Raw genomic sequence first — 26,993 nt, forward strand, 5'->3', positions numbered from 1 at the left:
CTCCTGCAGGCACTTACAGCTGGGCTTAGTCCAGCATCCTGCAAAACCTCTACCACCAGATCTGCCCAGGCTCTCCCTTTCCTCTGCTCTAGAGGCTCTGGGGACGCCCAAGGGATCCCTGACAAAGGACAGACTTTGCAGATGGGTTCTTCTGTGGCCTCCGTGTCCGGCTCCTATCCAGTAGCCCTTTGAGGTCTCTTGTGCCATGGTCCTAACAGATGGCCTATCTGAGTCGTAGACGTTTGAGGGCCCTGGGATTGCAGGGTCTTCTGGGATCCCAACCTCTGAGGGGTTAGATGCCACAACCTCCTTGTCTTCCAAAGAGGACTCATCATGCCCAACACAGGTTAATTAGTCCTTCCCACACTTTTGATTGTCACCAGGACATTTTTCCTGCCCAGAAGGTTGGTAGGTACAGCACCAATCTCATCTCTTGGGGAAGGGACTCCCAAAGTTTGAAGGGGACAGCAAAAGCTGCCCACCTGCAGGTCTGAGTTAGTCTCTCCTCACATAGAAATGGTCCCTGCAAAAGGGACCAGATCTCTACTGTCCATCCTTCTCAGGACTCCACGGCCGATACCAGCACCTTGATTTTTGTAATGCAACGAGATCATGAATGCATCACGAGAGTCATTTATCTCTCTCTGTGCCATGACAACCAGAAGACAGCAATTCTCAGGAGCAATTCTCTGTGATTATCTCTCTCAATAAACAAACCAACAGATTGGGAATCTCAGTTTTCCCTGGATAGAAGAATGGATGGATGCAGTTTCCAATTTTCATTTCAAATTAAAAAAACAAACAAAAAACACCTGTAAGAAGATGTTTCTAAGAATATGAGAAGGCAGCTGTATGAAAAAGTGAAGTATAATGGTGTGCCGACCTCAGCACTTTCACAGGGGGGCTCGAACAGAGGCAACCTGTTGGGTGATGGCTGGGAAACCACCCACGGGAGGGGGACGGAGAGGGAGTACGGCAGGAGAAACAAGATGGAGAGGGGGGCCCAGGAAGACAAGAAAGAGATGTTAGACACGGGGTGGAAGAGTCAGAGAAGCCACGGGGCGGGGGGAAGTAAAGAAAGCATCCTCCCAAGCCTCGGAGGATCCTGGGGGGAGTCTCCTCTGAAGAAAAAAGGGTAAGACAGGTGAGAAGGGGGAAAGAGGGTGTGACGAACAGCACCCTAGGGGAGGAAAGAAAGCAAATAAGGTTAATTGGTGGGTGGAGCAGATAGTAAGGGGAAATGTGTAAAAATAAAGAAGGCAGAAGCGCAAGCCGAGGAGGAGACGGGTCCAAGGGTCGACTGTAAGTGATGGACAACCCAGAGACCACGAGTAAAAAGGAGGAGAGGCGAGCGGCCCTCTTAACTCGTATGTCTTAACTCGTACGTCTGAGGCAGCGTGCTAACTTTCAAGTTAAGCAGAGGGAAGGAAACAAAGAGATAACGGGGGACAGCTGGAGGGAACAGACGAGCTAGACACGGAAACCCCGTCCGAAACAGAAGCGGTAACTCACAAATGGTTTTAAATAACCGCTGTGTCATTTTCCTCATCTAAATTGCCCTCCTCAGCTGCCATGGGGAAAAAATGCTATATCTGCATGTCAAGAGAGAAGCCATCTTAAAGGAATTTTCTAGTTAGTCCTCTGCAGGTGTTAGTTGCCCCCCCAATACTGGCAGTTACTTGTCATGAACACATGAAGCTGCCTCATACTGAATCAGACCATCAAGGTCAGTATTGTCTACTCAGACTGGCAGCAGCTCTCCAGGGCCTCAGAGCAGAGGACTTTCATATCACCTACTTGCCTAGTCCATTTAACTAGAGAGGCCGGGGATTGAACCTGCGACCTTTTGCATGCCAAACAGATGCTCTTACCACTGAGCCACAGCCCCTCCCCAAGGCCATCTACTCAGGCCTGTTATAAAGTGCCCGATAAGGTGGATCATCATCCTGAAAATAAGAATAAATTTATCATAAATGTACTATATATATATAGAGGAGCCCCGTGGCGCAGAGTGTTAAGCTGCAGTACTGCAGTCAAAAGTTCTGCTCACGACCTGAGTTCGATCCCGACGGAAGTTGGTTTCAGGTAGCCGGCTCAAGGTTGACTCAGCCTTCCATCCTTCCGAGGTCGGTCAAATGAGTACCCAGCTTGCTGGGGGTAAACGGAAGATGACTGGGGAAGGCAACGGCAAACCACCCCACAAACAAAGTCTGCCTAGAAAACGTCGGGATGTGACATCTCCCCATGGGTCAGGAATGACCCGGTGCTTGCACAGGGGACCTTTACCTTTTTATATATATAGAAATAAATTTGCTAGCCTTTAAAGTGTCGAAAGATTATTTAAAAGAATAGCAAGGCTACCACTCTGCAGACTGTCGATGACACCTGGTGTGCTTCCAGCCACCAGGTGGTGCCTTCCGTTCATTGCTAAGAGGCTAGGCAGCCGTTGTCTAGTGAATGACACAGACAAGTTAGCAAATATGAAGGGTTCCCCACCATTCCTGGATAACAATTAGTGGATCACACACTATATCCGTCTTCTTTTCAGCATGGAAACATCTTGTGGGGTGAAAGTGTCTAAGACTGCAGGAAATTTACTCCCAAGTGATCAAGAAATGCATAGGAGACCTGGGCTCAAATCCCGATGCAGCCACATAGGTCACAGGGTGATCTTCAGCTAGTCTCTATTTCTCAGCCTAACCTGCCTTGCAGGGTCACAAGAATGTCCCAGGTGAGCGCTGGTTCTCCCAGCATAGCTCACCCAGGGCCCCTGCCTGGGAGCCACAGGCTTTAAAGCCAAGAAGATTTTGGCCCAGCCTTCAAATAACTGCAAAAAGGGGGAAGGCAGATGCTGAGCCAGACTCCTATCCAGGTAGTTCTGATGTTCCCACTTTCCTCCCCTCCTCAAAATCAAGATATAGCATTGTGCTCAGTGGGAACTTTCACCCAGCTCTCCTCTTCAGATGGAGGATGTTACAAGAGGACTTGTCCGTGCTCTTCTGGCTCCATTGACTCATTAGCTCATGCGCTCTTGGAATGCCGCTTCTGAGGACCTTAAAGCATGATATTATCCCCCCTCTTTTAATACATAAATGCAATGCCTCTGTCTCATATAATGCCTTTTTTTATTAAGTGATAGGGATCCCTCAATTTGCAAGATCTGAGCAAGGCTGTCAAAGATAAGACGTTTTGGAGGACATTGATTCATAGGGTCGCCATGAGTCGGAAGCGACTTGATGGCACTTCACACACACACAGGGATCCCAGGGCTACATTGGCAGTGGCAAAATTTATCTAGGTCCTTATACCCCCCCAAACATTAGATTCAAAACTATGCTGCTCAAGATCAATTGATCAAGGAGCTTCTAAGGGATAAAGACAGCGCTTCCCAAACTTTTGATATCTGAAACACTTTGCTTTTCTAAATTGGTATTAGGGACTTTGTTCGTACACTGGAAAAAGTTTCCTTTTGAAGTATGAGATCCTCAGAATTACCCGTGCTCTAAGAAGCCCCACTCCCTGGGTTGGTCTGTGAGTCACTGATATCAGGGTGCCTCCTGAATGGGAGGCTGCAAGCCCAGAGAAGTGACTCATACTGCAGATCAGAAAGCAGGCTCCTCTGACAATAGGTAATTCTGCCTCCCCATGATGCCTGGTTACAGAGCCATGGCACCACTCCCAATTCAGGCTCAGGCTGAAGCAATGAATCATACAGAGGCACAGTGGCCACCCTCCTCTATGGATGGGGCCTTTGCACTTAAGAGCCTGTAATTATGTATTTCTCATGGCATACAAACTGGCTTCTCACAGTACAGTAGTGTGTCCTGGCCTGGAAATTACTTCCCCGAGTATCAGAAGGTATGGGACTCCTATCTGTACCCCCAAAAAAAATTGCACAGGAAAATATTTAGCAACCGGTACTGGCAAGCAACACGTCTTGGCTTCATGCCATTATAAACTCTTAATTAGGATTGTGCCTAGAGGGCTGATACCAAGAACAAACCTAAAAGATTAGGCAATCTGATAAATGTCTCTTAAGCATACTGAGTTATGAAAAGTGTAAACACGTGCCTAGGTAATTGTTTTGGGACTACTTTTCGTCCAGCACAAGATTGCTTGCAGAATCATCTTACTATTTATTCCTCATGAAGCATAGGCTCGACTTTAAATATGTATATGTCGAGCCTGTAATTTCTACCTCCTTCGAGTATTGTGACTTTTCTTACAATGAGATAGTTTTATGCAACGTTAGCCTGGAAAAAACGTTAACGGCAAACAAACATCTAATAGTTGTAATTAGGGTGGCTTAGCGGCAGGTGTTTGTGTGATAATTAGCGAATGCTGACCTTGTTCATCAAATACTCCAGATGCACAAAAATGCAATTTAACATCAGTTGTAGCTTTATTCATAAACAGCTTTGCCACATATGAACTGAATATTATTGTGCAAATGGCAAAGCAATTTAGAGCTGGAAGCAGTAGAGGAAATAATTCTGATATTGTGTTTTGCAGGCTATGGGGTTGGCATCGGAGAAATGAATGACACAATGTATAGTTGAATTGTGGAACTCCCTGCCCCAGGATGTGGTGATGGCTGCCAACTTGGAAGGTTTGGAGAGGGGAGTGGACATGTTCATGGAGGAGAGGGCTATTCATGGCTACTAGTCAAAATGGCTACTAGTCATGATGCATACCTATTCTCTCCAGGATCAGAGGAGCATGCCTATTATCTTGGGTGCTGTGGAACACAGGCAGGATGGTGCTGCTGTAGTCGTCTTGTTTGTGGGCTTCCTAAAGGCACCTGGTTGGCCACTGTGTGAACAGACTGCTGGACTTGATGGGCCTTGGTCTGATCCAGCATGGCTTTTCTTATGTTCTTATAAATTTCCTGACTAATGAGGATTGAAAAATAAAATCTTACCACTGCCAGTTGTTAGTCCACAAAGTATGAAGTCCTGAAAACGTGAGCCATTTTTTCATTTCTATCTACTCTCTTGGCACCTTCTAACTATCCACTCATTTGTTTATTGAGGAGATTCCCACTCCTAGATTAAATGGCCCACAAGGTAGCTTGCAACAGAAAATGAAATGATTAAAATAACCTGTAAGCTCAGGAACAAAACCTCTATAAATCTAAACCAGCTGCACAATAAAATATCAAATCAGGGAAATATTGAAATTATACAAGCAACAGTAATACAAAGCAGCAAGTTATAGTATAGTCAACCATCTGTTAAACAGATTAAAACACTGCTACGATATAAAATCCATGCCATAGTATTCCCTATTACTATGTATGGGTGTGAAAGTTGGACAATGAAGAAAGCTGACAGGAAGAAAGTTGATTCCTTTGAAATGTGGTATTGAAGAAGAATTTTACGGACACTGTGGACCGCCAAAAAGACAAATCAGTGGGTTTTAGATAAAATCAAGTCTGAACTCTCCCTAGAAGCTAAAATGACTAAACTGAGGCAATCGTACTTTGATTACATTATGTGAAGACAAGACTCACTGGAAAAGACAATAATGCTAGGAAAAGTGGAAGGCAGCAGGAAAAGAGGACGAGCCAACATGAGATGGATTGACTATAAAGGAAGCCATGGTTCTCAGTTTGCAAAACCTGAGCAAGGCTGTTAACAACAGGACATTTTGGTGGCCATTAATTCATAGTCGCCATGAGTCAGAAGCAACTTGATGGCACTTAACACATAGGATATAAAAACAAATGGGACCCAGGGCAGCTTACAACTAAAACACCAATAAATCAATGTAATCCATAGCAAACAACTCAGCACAACGCTGCAAAAATTGCCTTTCATAGAACCATAGAGTTGGAAGGAACCAGCAGGGTCATCCAGTCCAACCCCCTGTACAATGCAGGAAATTCACAACCACCTCCCCTCCCCAAACCTCCAGTGACCCCTACTCCATGCACAGAAGATAGCCAAGATGCCCTCCCTCTCATGATCTGCCTAAGGTCATAGACCTTTTAAGCCCTTCAAAAGCTTTCCAAAATTATTTACAAAGCATCCTAAAATAATCGAAAGTTTTTTTATAATAAAAGGGAAAAGAGGTTATTAATGACCACCAATCCTTTGAAGCAGTTGTTTTAAAATGCAATTTTTACTTAAGACCCCCCTCCCTAAAGACGTAAAATTTCCAGAAATTTTGAAGCCATGGAAAACTGATTCTTTTCCTGGCTGATATAATAAAAGGGAGTGGACTGCCCTCTATGAATGCATAAATCTTGCTCCGATAAGACACCATTGAGTTGGAGTGCTACTGGATTTCCAAAAGGCTTTTGACAAAGTCCCCCACCAAAGGCTGCTAAGCAAACTTCACAGTCATGGGATAAGAGGACAAGTCTCTTATGGATTGAGAGCTGGCTGAAAAATAGGAATCAGAAAGTAGGAATCAATGACCAGTTCTCACAATGGAAGGATGTGACAAATGGGGTCCCTCAGGGATCTGTGTTGGGACTGGTGCTTTTCAACCTGTTCCTCAATGACCTGGAGTTGAGGGTGAACAGCGAGGTGGCCAAGTTTGCAGATGACACCAAATTATTTACTGTGGTTAAAACAAAACTGGACTGTGAAGAGCTCCAAAGGATCTCTACAAACTGGAAGAATGGGCAAATGAGATTCAATGTGACCAAGTGTAAAGTGATGCATATTGGAGCAAAAAATCCCAACTTCACATATACACTGACAGACCAAGAAAGGGATCTTGGGGTGGTAGTGGATCGCTCGATGAACATGAACACATGAAGCCGCCTTATACTGAATAAGACCCTTAGTCCATCAGTCAGTATTGTCTATTCAGACTGGCAGTGGCTCTCCAGGGTCTCAGGCAGAGGTCTTTCACATCACCCACTTGCCTAGTCCCTTGAACTGCAGATGCTGGGGAACTTGGGACCTTTTGCGTGCCAAGCAGATGCTCTACTACTGACCCACAGCTCCTCACCTAAACACATACACACTGCACCATCTAACAAACTATTTTTCTTCTGAGCTGTTTTTACTTATATGCAGATTTATGCCATTAACTATGATTCGACTGGGTGACTTTTTTGTTTCCTTTTTGTTCCTAGCTACTAAACTGTAGTGAAACCATGTAAGCAATGGCAGTAGCAGTTCTCTATTTGAAGGTCATACAGGGTATTACGAGATTCTTGCTGCTCTGATTCCAAAGGGGTAGCTGTGCCATCATTCTTTTCATTCTAGTTTCTTGCCCTTCAAATTAGGCTTAGAGAGACGGAGAACATCTGCTGAAGCTTTTGATCAGATGTGAAGACCCCACCTATAGGCCAATTCAGTCTTCTCTTCTTCTTTACCTCCAGTACCAGCTACTTGCCTGGTCACCTGTAAAAAGATCTGACCCAGGCAGCCATAGAATGAAGTCTGATATAAACTGGTTCTCAGAGGAGATGACCAATATTGTTATGTCTAGAATTGGATATGCAAGATGTCTGTCATTTTTCCCCACAGGAACACCTTCCTTTACCAAAATTAAAAGCCTAAATACAAGTAACTGGAATGATACTTGATAAAAGGTATCCTGGAGGTTTGAGATTAATTGAAGTGTGGGTATGTGTCTATATCTATATAGGAAAAATACTAGAGATACCAAATATGAATATAGTACAGGCCTAAGTATATACAATTCACATCAGTTTTTTTTTAAAAAGAACCTCATTAAAAACGTCAACGGGAGACTTTCTCTTTACCCCCCTTCTTTTTCTAATGTGCCTCTAAAAGTTCAAGGACACAGTTTCTTAATAGCACAGTGCCTTCTTTATGTTCTTCAGTAATAAAATATAAAACACACCACACATTTGTCTGTCAACATGTAATGCCCTGGGTTTATTTTTGTGAGAGTTCTGTCACAATTTTCCAGGTGGGATTAAAAACCTGAAGGATAAATGTACGCCATTGAAGTGGGCATTCTGGCTTCGGTACTGACAAAGCACTAGTAGTAGAGTCTTAAGTACCGTTCTCTTCACAGAAGAGAGGGCAAATATTTCCAAAGGAAGGCACCCGACAGTTGTGGTTCTGGCCCTGCAGCCTTCTGGAGAATCTTAAAAAGGAAAAAAAAAAAAGCTGGCTGTTTTCAGAAACTGGAATGATGATAAACGTACAGCAATTACTGCATTCTTCTCCCTTATAGCCTTTTCTCTCTCTCTTAAGAACAAGTAAAGAATGAAGCCTTTAACAATTCTACAATAAAAAAATATAATTTGTGATCAAAAAGAAGGGCAAGACAACATAAAAACTCCAGTTGTAAGGACTCCATTTGCATACTTGATTTTGACACCTTTTTTTTGGTGCACAAGGAAATGGGACAACAGTGGGGACTGTATGAAGAGCAGCAACATAACTTTAGTGCTTTAAGTACCAGAAACTGCACACATGTTTGTGAGCAAGTCAGTTTTGGTAGACTCCATGAGACTTCATTTTTAGCTTGTTACTTGCCTTATGATATTTAAGAACAGGAAGATCCCATTGAATAGTACATTCCCCGTTTTTTTTTAAACTGATGCCTTTTAAAAAAAATTCTGTATGTATGTCACCATTTTTCACATGATACACAGAAAACTCAAGGACCCAGAGGGGGAACCAAGTTATGTTAATACCATTTTACAAAATACCAAGGAGTCCACAGCTACCTAACACATTTACTACAGCACAGGAACCAATGAAGGTACAGTGTACAAAAAACTGTAAACACGGCACAATAAATAGATAAAACAGCAGGTTCCGCACCATGCACATGATGTGATGACACTTCATCTCTATACAATCTCACTTCTCACACTCTTACTTTGTTGCAATTCTCCCTCCCACCCCCTCCCCAGCCCCAAGTGCAAAGCATCACAAATGAACAGTTCTGTATTCAAGTAACATATGTACAAGGGTATTACAAATATGGAGTACTGTACAGATAATTGCTGTATTCTTAATTTACAGATGTTGATTCTTTCCTATTAACAGTAAGAAAAGAAAAACCAAAGCATGGGAGATGTGCATTGCTGTCAAGTCCCCACAGCTGCCGTGGAAACACAATATGGTGCATTCCACCATCCCTTGCATTCAAATTGCTACTGATGCATAGCACCTAAACAAGTTCCCAAAGGCCGCAGTTCCATTACTACGGAAACTACGTCACCTCCATTGCTACTGTATTGTCTGCTATATTGTTCAGTGCTGGCTTTTCTGTTTCATGGTTTTCCCTGTGGGGGAGAAAAAAACGACAACAAATGAGTAAATATCCAAGTGAGGCGGGACAAATAAATCAATTTCAAAGGCTCCCTTTTCAAAGAGTTTTTAAAAAGGAAACTTTTATCTTTGAACACATGAACACACACATGAAGCTGCCTTATACGGTCCATTGAAGTCAGTATTGTCTACTCAGATCGGCAGCGGCTCTCCTGGTTCTTAGGTGGAGGTCTTTCACAGCGCCTACCTGCCTAGTCCCTTTAAGTGGTGATGCTGGGGATTGAACCTGGGACCTTCTGAAAGCCAAGCAGATGCTCTACCACTGAGCCACAGCTCCTCCCCTAACCTTCAATATAACACTGACCTCATAATCTATATTGGTTTAACTGGTATACATTTTACATGTGTTAAGAGGAAGAATTCAAGCACAGTATTTCAAGAATGCGTTTAAACTTGTTTCAATAACAGTAGAGGAATTAAGTTTATCCAAGTTCCTGACGCTTACTAGAGTGAGATGTCAAATTTGAAAAATAAGCAGGATTTTCAATCTTTAAGTGAACAAAATCTACTAACCAAATGTCACAAAGGAAGAGAGGGGTGGAAGAAAGGGTGGCAGTGCAGGGACATCACACATGATTTAGAGACTCTGTATGCCGTCTCTCCAGAACCTGCTCAATGTGCCTATGCATTGCACTTCATGACCCCAACCCACTGTTTATAATTTGGATATATTTAAAACTTCTTTAGGTGACCTTTTCTGTGTCTGGTTGTATTTCAAAACAGACCCAAATCAGGGAGCTTTAGACTTCTCAGCAAGCAACATTCAGAACTGAGGGGATTTTAAAACCGGTTTGAAGTACAGCAGGAAGATCTATTCAAAAAACGTTTTTTTAAAAAACCCAAAACAAATTAAAAATCCCAAAGTTTTTGAGTGTGCTTAATATTTACTGTAGATCAGAAACAAATCCCTCTCAGGGAGGTTTATTTTCAAGTATCTGCATTTAGAACTGAGGTTTAAGAGGGACTACCACTCCTCCAAATCCAACAACTACAGTGTAATGTATTAATTAAACAATGAAGCCACATGTAATAGGTCAAGACTTTACAACCAGAACCAAACACATTGGCGTGGCCCTTCAAGTGTGTGTTTCCATGATGAATGTTGTCATTTTGGTACAAACGGCAGATCCAATTTTAGTTACAATGTCAAATCTGGAGTGGCACTATTTAAAAAAAAAACAGGACAGAATCAGTAGTCCATTGGCAGGTTTAAAACTCATTCCATGGAACATATTCCACGGTTTGGAGCCTTACAAGGTTTGGGACCATCATACCTGCGTTACCGCCTCTCCTGGTATGCTCCCCCAGAGACCCTTACGCTCTACGAAAAGTAATCTGCTGGTGGTCCCTGGCCTTGGCCTGGTGGAAGTCTTCCTGGTGACATCAGGGCCCTGCGGGATCTTAAGGAGTTCTACAGGGCCTGTAAAATGGAGCAATTCCACCAGGCCTATAACTGAGGACAGCCACGAGAGGATCCATCATCACTGGCCTCCTCACCCACCCCACTCTTGAAATCTGTGGGGGGGGGGGAACTGCTGATATCCTATTACATTGTGGCACCTGGGTACATTTATGGCCATCTGCGTATAAGTGTTTTACTGAGATTATGGTTTTAATGACGTTGATGTTTTTACATATTCTATATATTTTATGTTTTTAATCGTTGTTACCCGCCCTGAGCCTGGCTTGCTGGGGACAAGGGCGGGCTATAAATCAGGGAAAACAATTAATTAAATAAATAAATATTCCACATTGCCACTGCGGCAGAACAAAGAGATTTCGGCACTGAGTGCTTGAGCCCAAAGGCAAAGGCCTTACCTTGGTACTGTATCCACAGAGGAGGAAGCTGGGACCTTGGGCACCTGACAGTTTGCTGCTGCAGCCAGCTTTAAGGCAGATGATGGAACAGCACTTAGAGTCCTAGGTATGTGTCGTGCATTGAGCGTAGTAATAGAGTTTGCAGTGGCAACTGAGGAGGGGACAGTTAATCTAATGTTGTTCCCAATCAGAACCTGAGTTGTTGCAGAATTGGCAGCAGTTACTGGGTGACTCAGTGCACTGTGGGAACTTGAAGTCTGTGTTATACTCGAAGGCGGTAACAAGGCTGAACCTGTTGTTGATGACGAGCTTGTGTGTACAAGTGCTGCAGGCGTGGTAGTGCTGAGGTGTAAGCCCTTGTATACTCCTGGGGAATAATAGACACAATTAGGTGCGACTCCAAAAGGCACCCCCCATTGCCAGTACAAAAAGCAAGGCTTTCAGGGTATTTCTCCCCCACCCCATCTTTACTGCTTCTTACCTGAGGCTTGAAGGATGCCATTGACCCCAATTCCAAGCACCACATCATCCTTCATTTTGAATCCCATGAGCTGTTCTGATGTAACCAATGCTGAAGCAGCAAACTGAGCACTAACAGAATCCAACGTCTTGGAAATAAAACCCTTGAAGAAAAAAAGAGCAGCAAATAAAATAATTTTAAAAACAAAAACAAAGACCCCCCCCAAAAAATAAAGCACGTACTATTTTACATATTAAGTATTGCTTAGATTCCACACAGGATTTCTGCAGAGGAGCTGTGCGTGCGTCATTTATGCCAGTTCCCCACTTCCACTGCAAGCCCAATGCTATCCCCAGGAATCACCAGTGGATCCCAAGCTTGTATTTCTAGATCAACTTTCAACCAATGTTTCCCAACGCAGATTACGTAAAATTGCTAAAATTCAATTTTGCACAAACTATGTTAAGTCAGATATTTAACAGTCAGACAGAAAGAGGTGCGGTGTAGAAACACTCACAAGCACAATGGTCAGAACCAAACTAGCTTCACTAACAGAGTCTCTAGTTGCAGTCTAAAGGCATGTCTAGAAAGATCTTCACTCCACTGCAAAATGACAACAAAGGGGACGAATGCCACCAAACTTCAGCCTAAAGGAACACATAATTTAGCGGGCGCCACATTAGATTCCCTGCTCCAAGCTCTTCAAACAAAAGCAGGCAGTCCATTCCTGAAGGGGAAGGCAGTTAGACAGCGGCCGGGAGCAGCGCAGCCACGCCTCCTCCACAAAGGCTTCCCGGCTGCTGAAAATAAAACACCTTTTGAAACGAAAATAGGGAAAGTGTCCCCATTGAGAAAAGCGAGGCTACACCACCAAAAAAGGTGGCATAGCCATGCCGCAGCTCGCGGGGGCGTTCCTGGGTCCAAAGGGGGTTAAGGAAGCTGCCTAAAGGCAGCTTTGTCCCCGGGAACTCCCCCCTCGCCGGCGTGGGCTTTCCCTTCTGGGAATTCCCTGCCAGCGTGGTGGCGTTGGCAGCTGGGGCCGGTGCAGTTCCGCGGTGCATTGGCCCCCAGGACAGCCTGAGTGCCCATTATCCCAGGTTAAATGGGCACTTACGCCGGCGCGGGGCCACTCTGGCTCCTAAGGAGCTTTGCCCTCCCCACCAGTGGATAGAACTGGGCAAGTATTACAAAGGCATTTAACTTAAGCACGGATATTTTCAGAATCCATAACTGCTGTCCTTTTGACAACTGGAATATCAATATTACATAAAAACTGGCCAAAAATAGACATTTGTAAAGCTCAAGAAGTAAACTAAGCACAAATCAACTTAGAAACTAAATCTTAACATAGTCATCTCTGGTAACATCTATCACATGCACTATTTTAAAGGGTTAAATCCGATTTTTAGATGAGCGGAAAAAAATGTTACATTAGAAAAGCAACAAATGGATCGCACCAAATATCCACCTTGAACAGCATCTCATTTCTCTCAATGGCCAACCAAAAGCTTAAGAGACATTCACAAGCAAGGACCTAAGGCAAAAGATCCCTCCTAGTGCTGCCATTCCACAACAATTGGTGCACAGAAGTGCACAAGTCTCGTGAACACAGAGGCTTCTTTTAAGCTAGTGGTTCCCACAAACTCAACCCGTGCCCCCTGCCCCATCCAACACAGTTGAAGGGGGCCACCTCTAGTGCCCCCTGCTGCCCCCTTGCCTCTTAGTGTCCCCCTAGGTGATCCCACCGCCCCCCAGGGGGTGGTACTGCTCACTTTGGCAACTATTGTTTTAAGTCATCTGTCAAACAGCTACTGAGCCACCTATCGTCCATGAATTTAACCAGTCCCAAAACGTGCACGCAATCACAGTTAACGACATTCTCTAGCATCCTTTCGAACACGTACACCCAAGCCTTTAAATACTGACTTGTTTTGCTTCCATTAGGAGGGAGCAGAGGCAATTGCCTACTATACTCACCTGTAGCGTCCCTTTTAAACACTATGGCTAAGATGTAGATTCGAGCGAAAGCCACTTCCCTGTCGGTTAGTTGCAAGGCTCTATTGGCAACAGTTGACAATTAAGAGATGAACCCTGGTGGGAAAAATGAGGGATAAATCATAATACAGACAACTCCCTCACCTGTGAAGCGTTCGCAGAAGAATTACTATTTGCTTGCTGCTGATGAATTTGGGCAAGCTGCTGTTTCTGCATTAGTGCCAGTTGCTGTTGATGTTGCTGGTATTGTTCGGCTGTAAATGCTGAACAAAATATAAAATAAGAGAATACTTGTATCAAAGTAAGTAAACCTCACAGGCACAGCCCCTTACACCTAAAACGACACTCTCAATATGTGTGGGTCTGAAGCAGAGGATGTATTCAGTACCCTTACACCAAATGGGGGAAATTAGCTGCTACTGAAAAAGAAAAAAACGTGCTTGCCTATTATATTGGATAAAAATTTTAAAAAACTGTGACTTGCTGTTTCACAACAGGCAATTGCCACGTGATAAACACCATATTAAGACAACTCCCCCTTATCAAACTATACATTTAATCGTATGGAATTCATTCCCTGTTCCTATTTTAGGTAGTACTTGCATCCAATCCCATCAAGGAAAAATCTAATGAAGTTATTCCTTTAATAACATGTTTAGAGGTACACTCTCTTGTTTAAATATAATGAAGTTTTAAGTACTCGGTTTCCCTCCATTAACCCACCTTGGGGGGGGGGGAATCCAGTCAATAAGAACGAAGTTGGTTATGCTGATTTACAGAGGAATGAAGACAGAGTGTATTATACTACTACTTTGTCTATGGAGAGCTCAGTTCTAAAAACAGAAAATAGAGAGGTTTCATTACAGTTTTTATGTCAGTGCATTTTAATGAAAAACTTGCTAGTGCCATCTTTTAAGGTGGACAGCAGCTGAAGAATGGAATAAACAGTAAGTCTCATTTAGACAAACATTGTCAGTTTTCCAAATAAAAATGATAAATTCCAGAGGTTGGTTAATGTACAAAAACCTGACATTGGACATTTTACTGCATCAGGTTCCAACAGAGTCGTCTTAGGATGTTCAAAACATTGTAGCACAAAAATGTTATCTACGCAACTTAATCTAGCTTTTCATCTCCACGGAAGACTGTGTAACTGGCCAACTTTCCAGGAACAAATTAGATATATAAAGCCTGGCTGAATGCTAATACACAGTAAGGGATTTGTGAAAGAGCAAGAGATGTGTTAGTCGAAGACTACAGTTTTTGTAACACAAGAAATCTCATTTTTTGATCAAGAATTATAATCGATAACTATACATCAGAACTTCATTTATAGAACTGTTGCCTCTATGCAACAACCACAAAGTACCTTACAAGACAAAAGGTTGTCTATGCTTTGAGATCCTTGACCCTACCCAGGTTTATTCAAGTACAGTGGCATTTGGGCTCCAGGTGTTGAATGCTGTGTACCTAGGCAAATGCTGTGTTGCAATCTGCCATGTTTGCATTAGCTTCAGCGTTTACCACTACTAATAAATGAACTTAATCTGAATGTTAATTATGACTGGGTGCTTTAAAGACAACAATTAACTTCGCTGCCACTGGTTTAAGCCATTCGATAAAAAAGTATGCCGCTGATCCCCAACATGGTTCCTAACAGTGTGATTCTGGCCTCCATTTTCTTTCCCCCCAAAACACACATTTCCTCCTGGCTTTCCACTACCTCATTGGAGCAGAAGACGACACCACTTTTGAGTCTGCAGGGAGTGCCCATTTGGAAATGGCTGTCCCTGTCATAGGAGGATGATTGGCTTGGGACTTGCCAACCTTTCCTAATTGCCACCCCATGGCAGCCATTTTTCAGTGGCGCCAACTGTCCTCTCTAAAAAATCTAAAAGGGTCCACAGGCTCAACAAGGTTTGGAACCCCTGATCTATGATACAGAAAGACACTATGACAGAGTTATATGAACAGAATGAGACACATTGTTGACTACCATTTCAGCTCCACAGATAACTATTCCAAAGGGACATTTACATAGAAAATTAGTTGTATTAAATATTCAGATTAATGTCTGGCATTCTTAACCCCTATTCAATGCAAAGAAGGAGCAAAGTTAACTTTAAATGCTTAAGTGCCAATAGCATGTCAGTTTAAAAAAAATTACATCTCCAGGTAAGCATCAATGCAGATATAGGACCATATGGAATCAATGCAGATACATGACTATATGGCACATGTAAGGTTAATGTAAGGTAGGCTGTCTAACTATGAGTCACCAAGCACCTCATGAGACATGGCTGATAGCTTACTACCTGCTGAACCTAGTTCACACTAATCTCCCCCCAATTAGTTGTGAAACTAGCATATGTGGAGGAATTCAGTACATGAACCAGTCCTGAAAGAACATTTATATGGGCTGGAATCCAAACAACTGCTTTAGACATGCCTAAGCTCTTTGGCATGCCCAGTGAGACTGATACAAGATAGAGGACTACTGTTTGAAAGAAACATGTCAAGCTATCTCTTCAATTTCAAAAGCAATCCTAGCATTTAAAGCTGCTGTTTTTCCAAACACAAGCCCAAAGCCCCCTTGAACATAACCAACTAGACAAATGGTTCCTTGAATTCTGGCCCATGGGATGCAACTTTAATTCGCATTTCCACCATAAGTTTTTAAACAAGCCCTTAAGCACCTGCTCCTACATAAAAGGTAGGAGTACTTAAGTATATTGATTTTAAAGGATGGACAGCAGTGCATTCCTAAGGAGAGTTACTCCAATCTAAGCCCATTCATTTCAATGGGTTTAGACTGGAATAACTCTCCTTAGGAATGCACTGTAAGACATCTGCTGAAGATTGAACTACCAGATGTAGTAGTAACTCTTTCCTCATGAACACAACAGTTATTAAAAGTACCTCTTAAAAATTTAATTTATAAATTTCATTTCTTAGCTTGTCATAAGAGATCATGCCACAAATTGTACCTGAGAAACATAGCTTCCAAAACAGAAATAACTGCTTTACAGAATATTATGTAATACTTACAGAAGCACCAACAGATTCTTAGATATAGGCAGGCACTACTTAGTAAGTAAACAATTTTTTACACTGCAAAAAAAACTTGTGGGGGAAGGTTTTCTGTCTCATTAACCCCTTGAAAAAGCAGACCACACTAGAGGACTGAAAAGATTTCTTAGAAGTTCATAAAAAATACTGTTTTGTAACTGAATCAGCACCTTCAATATTTATAACTGTTTGCCCATATGGCCATTAAAAGTATTAGCTAGTACTTTACTACAGCTTGGAAGTGACCCTTATGACACCAATGTTCCACTTCGAAATGTTTCGGGAACATGTCCAAGATTTTAAATTACAGTAAATCCAAGTGACCCTTATCAGAAGTCTCAGTGCTGCAGGAAACAAGTAGACGGCACAGAGACCATGTAGAAGGAGCTTGCTACTATCCTCCTGAATTGAAACAGAAGCCTTGGAAATCTGGATTCTGCCAGTTGCTGATTAGAGATTAAACAAACTTCTGGGAAATTCCTACAGAAAATGCCATGTGTTGATTGGTCTATGACACTCTCTCTAGGGATGTTAGGCAGCCTCCTTCCTTGAAGGCTTTCATTCAAGTTGGAAGTAGTACAACAAAATTCCAGTCTGGTTACACCTTAAAGACCAACACAGTTTCCCAGGGCATAAGCTTTCATTAGTCAAAGCTCCCTTTGTTTGAGAAAGTAGCACAGTGAAATCATCCAGCCCAGAAGGGGCTGTTTTACATATAGGGTTGGACTAGATGACTCACCTCTTATGACTTTACATATAGGGTTATTCCCAGTGGGTAGCCGTGTTAGTCTGTTTGCAGTAGTCAAAAAGGCCAAGAGTCCAGTAGCACCTTAAAGACTAACAAAAATATTTTCTGGTAGGGTTTGAGCTTTCGTGAGCCACAGCTCATACCCTACCAGAAAATATTTTTGTTAGTCTTTAAGGTGCTACTGGACTCTTGCCCTTTTTGACTATTACATATAGGGTTGTACAAGATGACTTACTGGGATGCCCAATAAGCAGCCCGATCTGGATAGCCCAGGCTAACCCCATCTCGTCAGATCTCAAAAGTTCAGCAGGGTTGGTCTTAGTTAGTATTTGGATGGGAGACCTCCAAGGAATACCAGGGTCATGACGCGGAGGCAGGAGATGACAAACCTGCTCTGAATGTCTCTTGCCTTGAAAACCCACAGGGTCACCATGAGCCAGCTGTGAATTGACAGCACTTTCCAGCACCACCAGAAGATGGTCAGAGCCTTTCTAAAAGCAGCTTTCCACACAGGCCAAGGTAGCACCCCTAAAACTACAAGCAGAAAGCAAAGCAGCCTCCATAATGTAGCATGCTCAGTTTTGGCCACAGACTTCACATGCTTTAGACCACATGGTAAACCTGAGTGTGGGTCCAAGGCAGGAGGTAATTTTCCACATGCAGTTTTCAAGCTTTTTGTTACCCCTGTCTCTTGTAATGCCTCTCAATTTTTCAGACAAGTGGGGGAGGGGACAAACAAAAACCAAGGCACAACCTGCAGAGAGCGTGCCTACTAATTCAAATGGTGTCACTTAATCCAATCATTTTGGTTAAACTGGATTTTTATAGCAGAACTCCAACATCACTCATTATGCAAGTTGCATCTCACGATGGCTCAGAAAGGTACACTGAACGGCTGGTGAGGAATACTAGATTTAAAGTAAAAAAAAATATTACACTTACCTGTAACTGCTGTTCATTGAGTGTCTTTGTGCAGGCACGCATCAGCCTGCGCCTGCGCAGTCCCACACGGGACTGCACAGAAGACACGATGATGAACTTAAGATTTTTGAAAGCAGAAGACCAAAAAGTTTATCTGCTTCCATTTACCTTCCTTATGCATCCCATCTACAGGCAGGTGACACTTTCTCGTTGCAGCCAATTACTCTAAAATATCCTGAACATCTGCGCTCTTCCCAAAATTGGTTTTAATTAGGTGGTTTTCTGTTTACAATATTACCACTGATCACTTTGGATGCAACAGATTGCTCTCTACCTTGCAATTTCCTTCATTGGCAATTTTATTCTCTGCATGCTTGAGAACATTTCCAGTTACCTCATTAGTCACAGCCATGAGAACATATTACCATAACGCCATACAAGCAGTTAGCACTTGGCTTGCAAAAACTAATCTTTCAACAAGTCTTTAGAGCGTGCTTGCAAGACAACTGACAGGGAAACCTTTAGCAGATTAAGACTTGTATCTATCATACTGGGGAGCAGTATAGAACCTGTTATATTACAACCACCTTCCACTGTAGCGCCCCACAAAAGTGGGAAGCTCTGTGTAATTTAGAAACATCTATTCACAATTGCTATAGGGTGCAACACATCTCAGTCCCGTGACTGTGTGAAGGACTACATCATGCAACATCCACAATTCGCCATACCTTTCCAACTTTTTTATTCAAATGGTACAGGGGGAAAAAACTCTAGCTTGGTTGGTTGAGGTGGGATGTGTTTAATGAGCAGTGTTACTAGCCAACTTATACTATCTGCGAATAATCAATAGACCAAGACACACTTCCAGAAAGAAGTAGTCACTCCATTAATAGTAGGTGATTGTATCCAGAATCATTCAAAAATTTTCCTCCAACTGACCACATCAGCTGTCTGAAGTCAACATTTATACACCCTTCTAAAAAAGACTTTCAGAATTAGTGTCCTTCCCTAAAAGTATGTCAAAGCAATTATTGCAGGCTATTGCAGTCAACCCAGAGTCTCCACCGTAGACCGACTAGAGGTATGTGGCAGAACTATAAAATAATTACGTTGTCAACTCTCAAATATATCACTTAAGGTAAAAGCTCAATTATGAAAAGCTCTTGGCCCACAAGCTACAGTGAAGGTTGTAAAGCAGCTCGTTTTCATTTTATTTGAAAATATGCCAAGCTTCCAGTATGGTGTGTATGCTTTTGCTCAACTTTAAGAATTGCAATACTGTAGGCTTCTGATGGCTCTAGAATACCACCTAGCACTACAGAAGGGTTATATTAACACCAAATTCCTAACTTTTAATATTTGATCTCCCTTTCCTGGGGAAAAATAGGACTCCAGATACAGAATATGTTCTGACTTCTTGGCTTAGTGAATTCTTGGCCAATGAACACTTTAATTAACAGGCCCCAGTCTCTTCATAGAAATGCTTTTACTTGCCTTGTTTTCATACTGCTCACTTGTTATATACTGCATTAAAACAGGATTAATGCCGTCCAATTATACCTGCTAAAGAAGCTAATTCTCAAGTCCAAGATTATGATATTTAGTTTGTCTCTTCTTCCTTTCTGCATTATAATTTTTTGGGAGGGGGAAAGGGACATATATTCCTACAAAGGAGAAGCTAAAAGGGAATTTTCAAGAAGCCCTGCTCTTCTAACAGAAGCAGCAGCCCTGTTAACTGAGTGGGGACTCCCTGCTGCTGCTGAGACTTAAATTTATCCTCAGCCACCAGATCCTATAGGAAAAATCACTCAATAGTCTGATCATCAGCTGCCTCCATGAGAAACTTTATCCTTCCCATATCCCATATGATGTTTGCAACATCAAAATCTGGGGAGAAGTTAGCAAAAAAAAAATCCTAGAGTGTTATCTACTGCTTATTGTACCTTAGGACTTAGCATACTTTTCTTTATAGTGCAATCCTTTGGCACTTCCAAGGCATACCATGAACACTGTATGCACAAATAATGTATATGAATGGGGTGTGTGTGTGTGGAAATCACCAACACAAAGGGGCATAGTAGGAACAGAAACCGAAAATCTAATGAACTAGACAGATGAATTCTAGCAACTAATACCAGTTTTCAATCAGACACATAGAAAAGCTGTGACAAACAAGCATTGAAAGTCCACAGGCCCACATGTTCTCTCTCCCCTTGCCTGCTTGTCAAAAACGGAAGACTTATGGTTTACCCACAAACCAGAATTAGACATCAAATTAAGCTTATTTGAAAAGTGGATGGGGAGGGGCCATGGCTCCTCTGACAACTCACCACCACTTTGCCATTAGGGGAGGGGCTGTGGCTCAGTGGTAGAGCATCTGCTTGGCATGCAGAAGGTCCTAGGTTAAATCCCCGATATCTCCAGTTAAAGGGACTAGGCAAGTAGGCGATGTGAAAGACCTCAGCCTGAGACCCTGGAGAGCCGCGGCCAGTCTGAGTAGACAATACTGAGTTTGATGGACCAAGGGTCTGATTCAGTATAAGGCAGCTTCATGTGAGTCATGTGATGTCTACAATATTGGGGCTGCGTATGAGGAAGGAGGGACAGGAAGTATGTGTGAGCTTGAGACTTTCCAAGGCTCTTTTCCATTATGAAAAGCTGTAACTTGTCACTTTGCCTGAATGAAACTACTTTCTCCTTTTAAAACAGGCAGATTTTTTTTTTTTAAAAACCCTTTCTTTATAAAATCAATACAAGGGTAATATCTGGTTGACAAATGAACAAACTTAAAAGTACGATACGCATCTGTTTTGAGGACACAAAAAGGGCTTTAGCTTTGAAGAATATTGCAAGGTCTTTATTATTATGTTGCATTTTGTTTCGAAGTACAGAAGTGCCACACAATTTCTGCAAAGAAGCTACTTTTCAACAACTGCTACTGGCTTACCAAATATAGGGAACTACGGATCCCATGCAAATGAAATAGGAATTGTTCTCTAGCCTCCCATATGCTTAGTCCTTTCCCCATCATCTGTCCTTGCATGTCCTCTATCAAGGCAATCAGACTAGACTAAACTGAAAACAAGTAAACATAAAGCACAGACAATCCACTGCTTTATCCTCACAACGGGGCCAGATAACTGATTCTGAACAAATCTCTACTGATTAGCAAATATATTCCAAATCAGTACACTGCTGAAGCATAATGGAAGAGAAACTGTAGGGAATCACAAGGGTGAAGGATGAGGCACAACCACTGAGCACTCAGGCCTTAATATTTTGGAGAAGAAGATACATCCATGCACAGAGATGAATTCTAGGAAACCTGACCCTGACATTTCCACAAGTAATCATTTCAGAAGGACAGCCAAATCAGTCTGCTGCAGACAAAATAAACAGCAGTCTTGTGGCATCTTCAAGACTAACTCAATTTTATTCTAGACCAGCCTTTTGTCCTCAAATTTATGACAGAATAACATCTTAGTTATTATTTAAGATGCCATAAGACTCCTGGCTGGTTCTTCTCAAAGGCACCTTAATCTTCAGAAGAATCTGAATGCTTCATAAGAATACATGATTGTGAAAATCAAAATAAATCATAATTGTGAAAAAGAAAATAAATCATGTTAATGATATTAAGCAAAAATCTTAGAAATAACAATCTAAATGCTATTTGGATTTTAAAAATCTTTACTCAATAACACAGGATTTTACAGTTAGATACTTCCAACGTTATAGAACATAGTTCACAGTGTTCATATTTTAAATGCAGGTTATTTCCCTATCCATACCTCCAATGAGATGTAATTGTCCTGACTGAAGTCTTTCCACTTTTATTACACATTTTGTTACCAAATGTTATAAGCACACAGAACATAAAAGGCTGTTTCCTTTGAACTCTAAGTTAGACTTCTTCAAACAACACAAACACTTCATATAAGAGGGTTATAAGCAAGCCTACTGCCTTTATGCCACCACGACCTTTAGCCTTCTTAAGTCTCAATTTTTTCACTTAATATTTTGAAATCTTACTTTTACTGAACTGTCTGACCTGTAAAGTGGGCTCTAGAAAGGAGCCGATAGTTTGAAATCACCTCCGTGTGAAAACATGCATCATGACATGACAACTGTCCAGTTTTTTCCAAGTTGACTATTTTTACACAGAAATTCCAATACTGTAGCAGTCACAGCATCATTTAAAATGTATCTATGGTTTTTGGGTAAGAGCCCTGTGGTGCAGAGGGGTAAACTGCAGTACTGCAGCCCAAGCTGAGTTCGACCTGAGTTCGATCCCGATGGATGTGACATTACCCCATGGGTCAGGAATGACCCCTGTGCTTGCACAGGGGACTACCTTTACCTTTATGGTTTGGGTGGCTTTGATTTTAAGACTTCAAGGTCCGCAGACCTTACCAGTGCCTTCTAGATGTAAATGAACTTACAACAGTTAGTGTATGTAAATGTTGCTATGGAGAATCAAGAAAGCCAATCTGAATTACCATCAACAAATACAAAACGGTAAACATTCCTGTAAGTTTTGTAGTGACACCCACAGTTTGTTCTACTGTAAACTTTAAATCGCTTACTATGTATACTAACTTGTCAGTGACCCCCCGCAAAGGAGCAGATAATCAGTGTCTGATATCAACAAATCCTATTTTAATGTTTCGCCCAATCAATTAGTTTTCAGAAAATTACAGAAAAGAATCTAATCCTAAACATGAATAGTTTATTTAGCTCTGAGAAAGCAGGCCTGCTAAATATTGAGCTATCAGAGGCTCAAGAAATATCTTGTGTTTATTACCCATCTTGAGATTACAAGAAGAGGTGGGGGTCACCCTACATACCACAGGACTTGACAAATCCCAGGCACCAGGTTGCCATGGCGTTTAGACACTTCATTGTGTTGCCTAGTATCTACCCTAGTGATTTTATTGTAGCGTTTCTCAATCTCGGAAGAAGTACAGTAAGTTGACCCAACTAGTTTTTCCACTGGTGAAAAAAGGAGAAAGGGTCCCCTTTGACCACAAATAGGCAACATCTGGGATTATGGGACCTACATGGACAAAAGCCACGTAGGACAGGGGGTTGTAGTATTGAGAAAAACTGTCTGAAATTGAGCAAAAAGGCTGACTGGATTCAACCTAAAGCTTAATGATAATTTTACATCAGAATGCTTTGTTCTATGATGAAAACAAATGTGTGTGAAACTCCTGTCATTGCTTATTTATGTTTGAACTTAATGTTGCACCATTCAGTGATGATGGATGAAATTATTTCTTAAAACTAGTTTTCTATGCTGGCTCCAATGTTCAATTAAATGGATCTTTTAAAAGCACTAACCAGGGGGGTTAGGTTAGAGTTAGTTTCTGAGGGTAGCAGTTATTGGTCTGCAATAGTAAAGCTAGATTTGAGTCCAGTAGCACCTTAAGAGACAACAAAGTTTTTCAGGGCATAAGCTTTTGAAAGTCAAATCTCCCTTCATTAGATCCCTTCATTCTCGCTCTAGGTAAGAAGGGCGTCTTCATTCTGGGTTATTTTCCTTTATTTGCTAGGGAAGGCAGGATTCAAACAAAAATGCAGGCCTTCCGGTCCTCGGGGGAAATGACCCCCTCCCTTCGGAAAGCCTCAGTTTTGTTTCCTGCCTTTGTCAGGGAAGCAGGTTTGTGGCGGTGCTCCGCCATTTTATTACAACCTCTTTGTTAATCTATAGTGGGAGTATTCCATTTTCCCCCGAGATTTTTCCCCTTCGTGTTTTCCCTTTCTTACCTTTGTGCCAGTTTGATCAGTGTCCTTTTCGTCTTCTTTTGTCTTGTGTGTTTGGGGCCCGGGGGGTTGAAGTAGACCTTTTCCCGCCTAAAGAAAATGGCGGCGCCCAGCCAGGACGAATTTATTTCGCCCATAGATTTAGACCCGGGTCTCCTGGTCGCAGCGGCCCCGAGCCGCGGGGAATCCCCAAGCCTCTCTAAGGGGATCAACCCTAAGCGAAAAAGGAAAGCGGACCCAGTAGGAGAAACAAAAAAGAAGAGGAAGATTTGTCCCTCAGGACAGAAGGGTTCAGGCGCGGCTGCTAGCCGGCCGCCTACCGCACCCGCTGCTACTTCTGTAGCGGAGCGGGTGAAACTTGGCGCGGCTGCTGGCCGGACGACAGGCGCGGCTGCTAGCCGGACGCCAAATGACTCGGAGGCTTCAGAGCGCTCCGTGGGCCCGTCGGAGGCATCGGGGCCCCCTATGACCGCCGCGGCTGCTAGCCACGTTCTCACTAGCGGCGATGAAGCTCCCCAGAGGCTGATGTCTTCACAGCAGGGACCTGCTACCGGTAACGTACCAGCGATCGCGGGGACTTCAGATGGTGGGGGGCTGGCTGCCTTAAGGGCAGAACTGACTGAGCTCATCAGAAGTGTCTTCGTGGATGGTTTATTGGCGGCTCAAGCGACCCCCACTCCTTCCATTAGGGACACTGAGGAGTACCAGGACCCTCTAGAGGGACCCAGTACACTCCACAAACACAAGGCGTCTGGGAGTGAAAAGACCTTGACTGGCCAATCCTCTGGCCAACCCAGAGGGACGGTAGTTATGCAGCCCCAGTCTCCTCTAGACTCTTCAGAGGATGAGAATGGAGAGGAGGAGGAGGACTCCCCCCCAGAGGAGGATCCTCCTAAACCAGAGGAAAAACAACTCAGGCTCTTTCCTCAGGAGGACTTTCCCTCCCTCTTAGCTAAGACCCTAGAAGCTTTGGACCTGTCTGAGCCACAGGATCCCCAAGCCTGTGACAAACTTAAAGGGTCAAAAGAATTCTTTCACAGACATACCAACCCTTCTCGTGTTATTCCAGTCCCAGATTACTTCTCATCTCTGATTACTGCAGAATGGGAAAAACCACTAGCAGGTAGACAGACTCCTGCTATAGCTAAAAAGTTCTATGATTTGGAGCCTGTCTCAGCTCAATTGCTTCAACCCCCAGTGGTAGAGGCTCCTGTCTGTGCCTTGCATTCCAATGATGTAGTGGCCAGAGATGGCATGGGGTCCATCAGAGATCCTCTCGATAGGAAGGCAGAGATCTCACTCAAGCGGGCTCATGAGGCTTCTGCCTTAGCCATCAGCGCCTCGGTCACATCGGCTCTAGTGTCCAGGGCTGCTATTGTCTGGACACGCAAATTGCGTCAACTCATTCCCGAGGGAAATAAGAAAGCCCAGGAGGGAGTGTCCAGGATCCTAAGGGCGGTCACCTTTCTGGCTGACTCCTCTTTGGATACCCTTTCATTCTCAGCCAGAGCCATCGCCACTCAGCTGGCCTCTAGGAGAGCCCTCTGGCTCAGGCCTTGGCAGGTAGATCATCATTCTAAGGCCGACCTGATGGGATTTCCATATCAAGGGAAGAAGCTTTTTGGGGATCAGCTTGACCCTATCTTAGTTGAGACCAGGGATAAGAAGAAGGCGCTTCCCAAGAGCTATAAGCGAGACCAAAAAACTTACTCTCGTCCCTTTCGCTCTTCCCACACCCTCCAGAGATTTCGCGGAGAACAGCGAAGGGGTTCTTGGAATTCTTCCAAGGGCTCCTTTCGGAGGGGAGGCCGCTATTCAAGGTTCCAACGTTCCACCCAGCCCTCTGACAGAGCTGGGTATGGATCTCAACAGTCCAAACAATGACGCCTCCGTCGGCCCAGTGGGGGGCCGTCTCACCCGCTTTCTGGCGGCATGGCGGTCATCCCAAGCGGATCAGTGGGTGTCTTCCATTATAGATCAAGGATACCAGATAGAATTTCGCAAGACACCTCCGTCAAGGTTCATGTCCAAAACACAACCAATAGGCAAAGAAAAATTAATCCGCACACAGGAAGCAATACGTCACCTGCTAGACATCCAGGCCATAGAGCCCGTCGAGTTATCAGAGCGCTGCTTGGGAGTGTATTCCGTGTTTTTCACGGTTCCAAAGAAAAACGGGGACTGGAGAGCCATTCTGAACCTCAAATGGGTGAACAAGTTCGTCATCTACAAAAGGTTCAGGATGGAAACTCTGAAATCCATCTCAGAGTCCTTAACACCTCGAGCCTTCCTGACCTCGGTGGATCTCACCGAGGCGTATCTCCATGTACCCGTCCACCAGGACCACAGGAAGTTCCTGCGCTTCTCCTGCCAGGACGAGCATTATCAGTTTCGGGCTCTTCCATTTGGATTAACGTCCGCTCCGAGGGTCTTCACAAAGATTCTAGTGACCCTCATGGTAGAGGCTCGCAAACTGGGAGTCCAGGTACACCCGTACCTGGACGACATCCTCATATGCTCTCCCACGCAGGAGCTGAGTCGGGTTCACACCAACATCGTGCTCAAGATTTTACAGGATCACGGATTCCTGATCAATTGGAGCAAAAGTCAACTGACTCCTTCACAGAGACTGACCCATTTAGGCGTCATCATAGACACGTCAATCAGCTCTTTCATTCTCACGACGGAGAAGGTGGAGTCCATCTCCGCTCTAGCGAAACAGGCAGCTTCTGCTCCAACCTTTCCGCTCATGGCATTGGCCAAGCTCCAGGGACACATGATCTCATGTATCCCGTCAGTGCCGTGGGCTTGCTTTCGGGCAAGACCATTACAATGGTTCCTCCGCCCGTTCCAGAAGGACATTGCCAAGAAAAAACACAAGCTCCTCAGCCTATCAGTCTCGGTCAGAGACAGTCTGACCTGGTGGACGGTTCCCGGGAAT

The 26,993-nt window shown here is 43.4% G+C and overlaps 1 protein-coding gene across 4 annotated transcripts in view; it reads right to left on the reverse strand.

Moving 5' to 3' along the window:
• Nucleotides 1-8,177: 8,177 nt before the first annotated feature.
• Nucleotides 8,178-26,993, reverse strand: part of EPC1 (enhancer of polycomb homolog 1) — a 72,546-nt gene continuing 53,730 nt past the window's right edge. For 3 of the 4 annotated variants that reach the window (XM_056857236.1, XM_056857235.1, XM_056857234.1), the window contains exons 11-14: nucleotides 13,693-13,811; nucleotides 11,575-11,716; nucleotides 11,094-11,460; nucleotides 8,178-9,229 (exon numbers count right to left, since the gene is read on the reverse strand). In XM_056857236.1, coding sequence (XP_056713214.1) covers nucleotides 9,157-9,229; nucleotides 11,094-11,460; nucleotides 11,575-11,716; nucleotides 13,693-13,811 — 701 coding nt within the window. In that variant the 3' untranslated portion in view covers nucleotides 8,178-9,156. Of the gene's footprint in view, nucleotides 9,230-11,093; nucleotides 11,461-11,574; nucleotides 11,717-12,102; nucleotides 12,114-13,552; nucleotides 13,611-13,692; nucleotides 13,812-26,993 lie in introns of all 4 variants that reach the window. The other variant, XM_056857237.1, reaches the window with a different exon arrangement.

The sequence above is a fragment of the Euleptes europaea genome, chromosome 11 (assembly GCF_029931775.1).
Source record: "Euleptes europaea isolate rEulEur1 chromosome 11, rEulEur1.hap1, whole genome shotgun sequence".
In the NCBI taxonomy this organism is placed as follows: Eukaryota; Metazoa; Chordata; class Lepidosauria; order Squamata; family Sphaerodactylidae; genus Euleptes; species Euleptes europaea.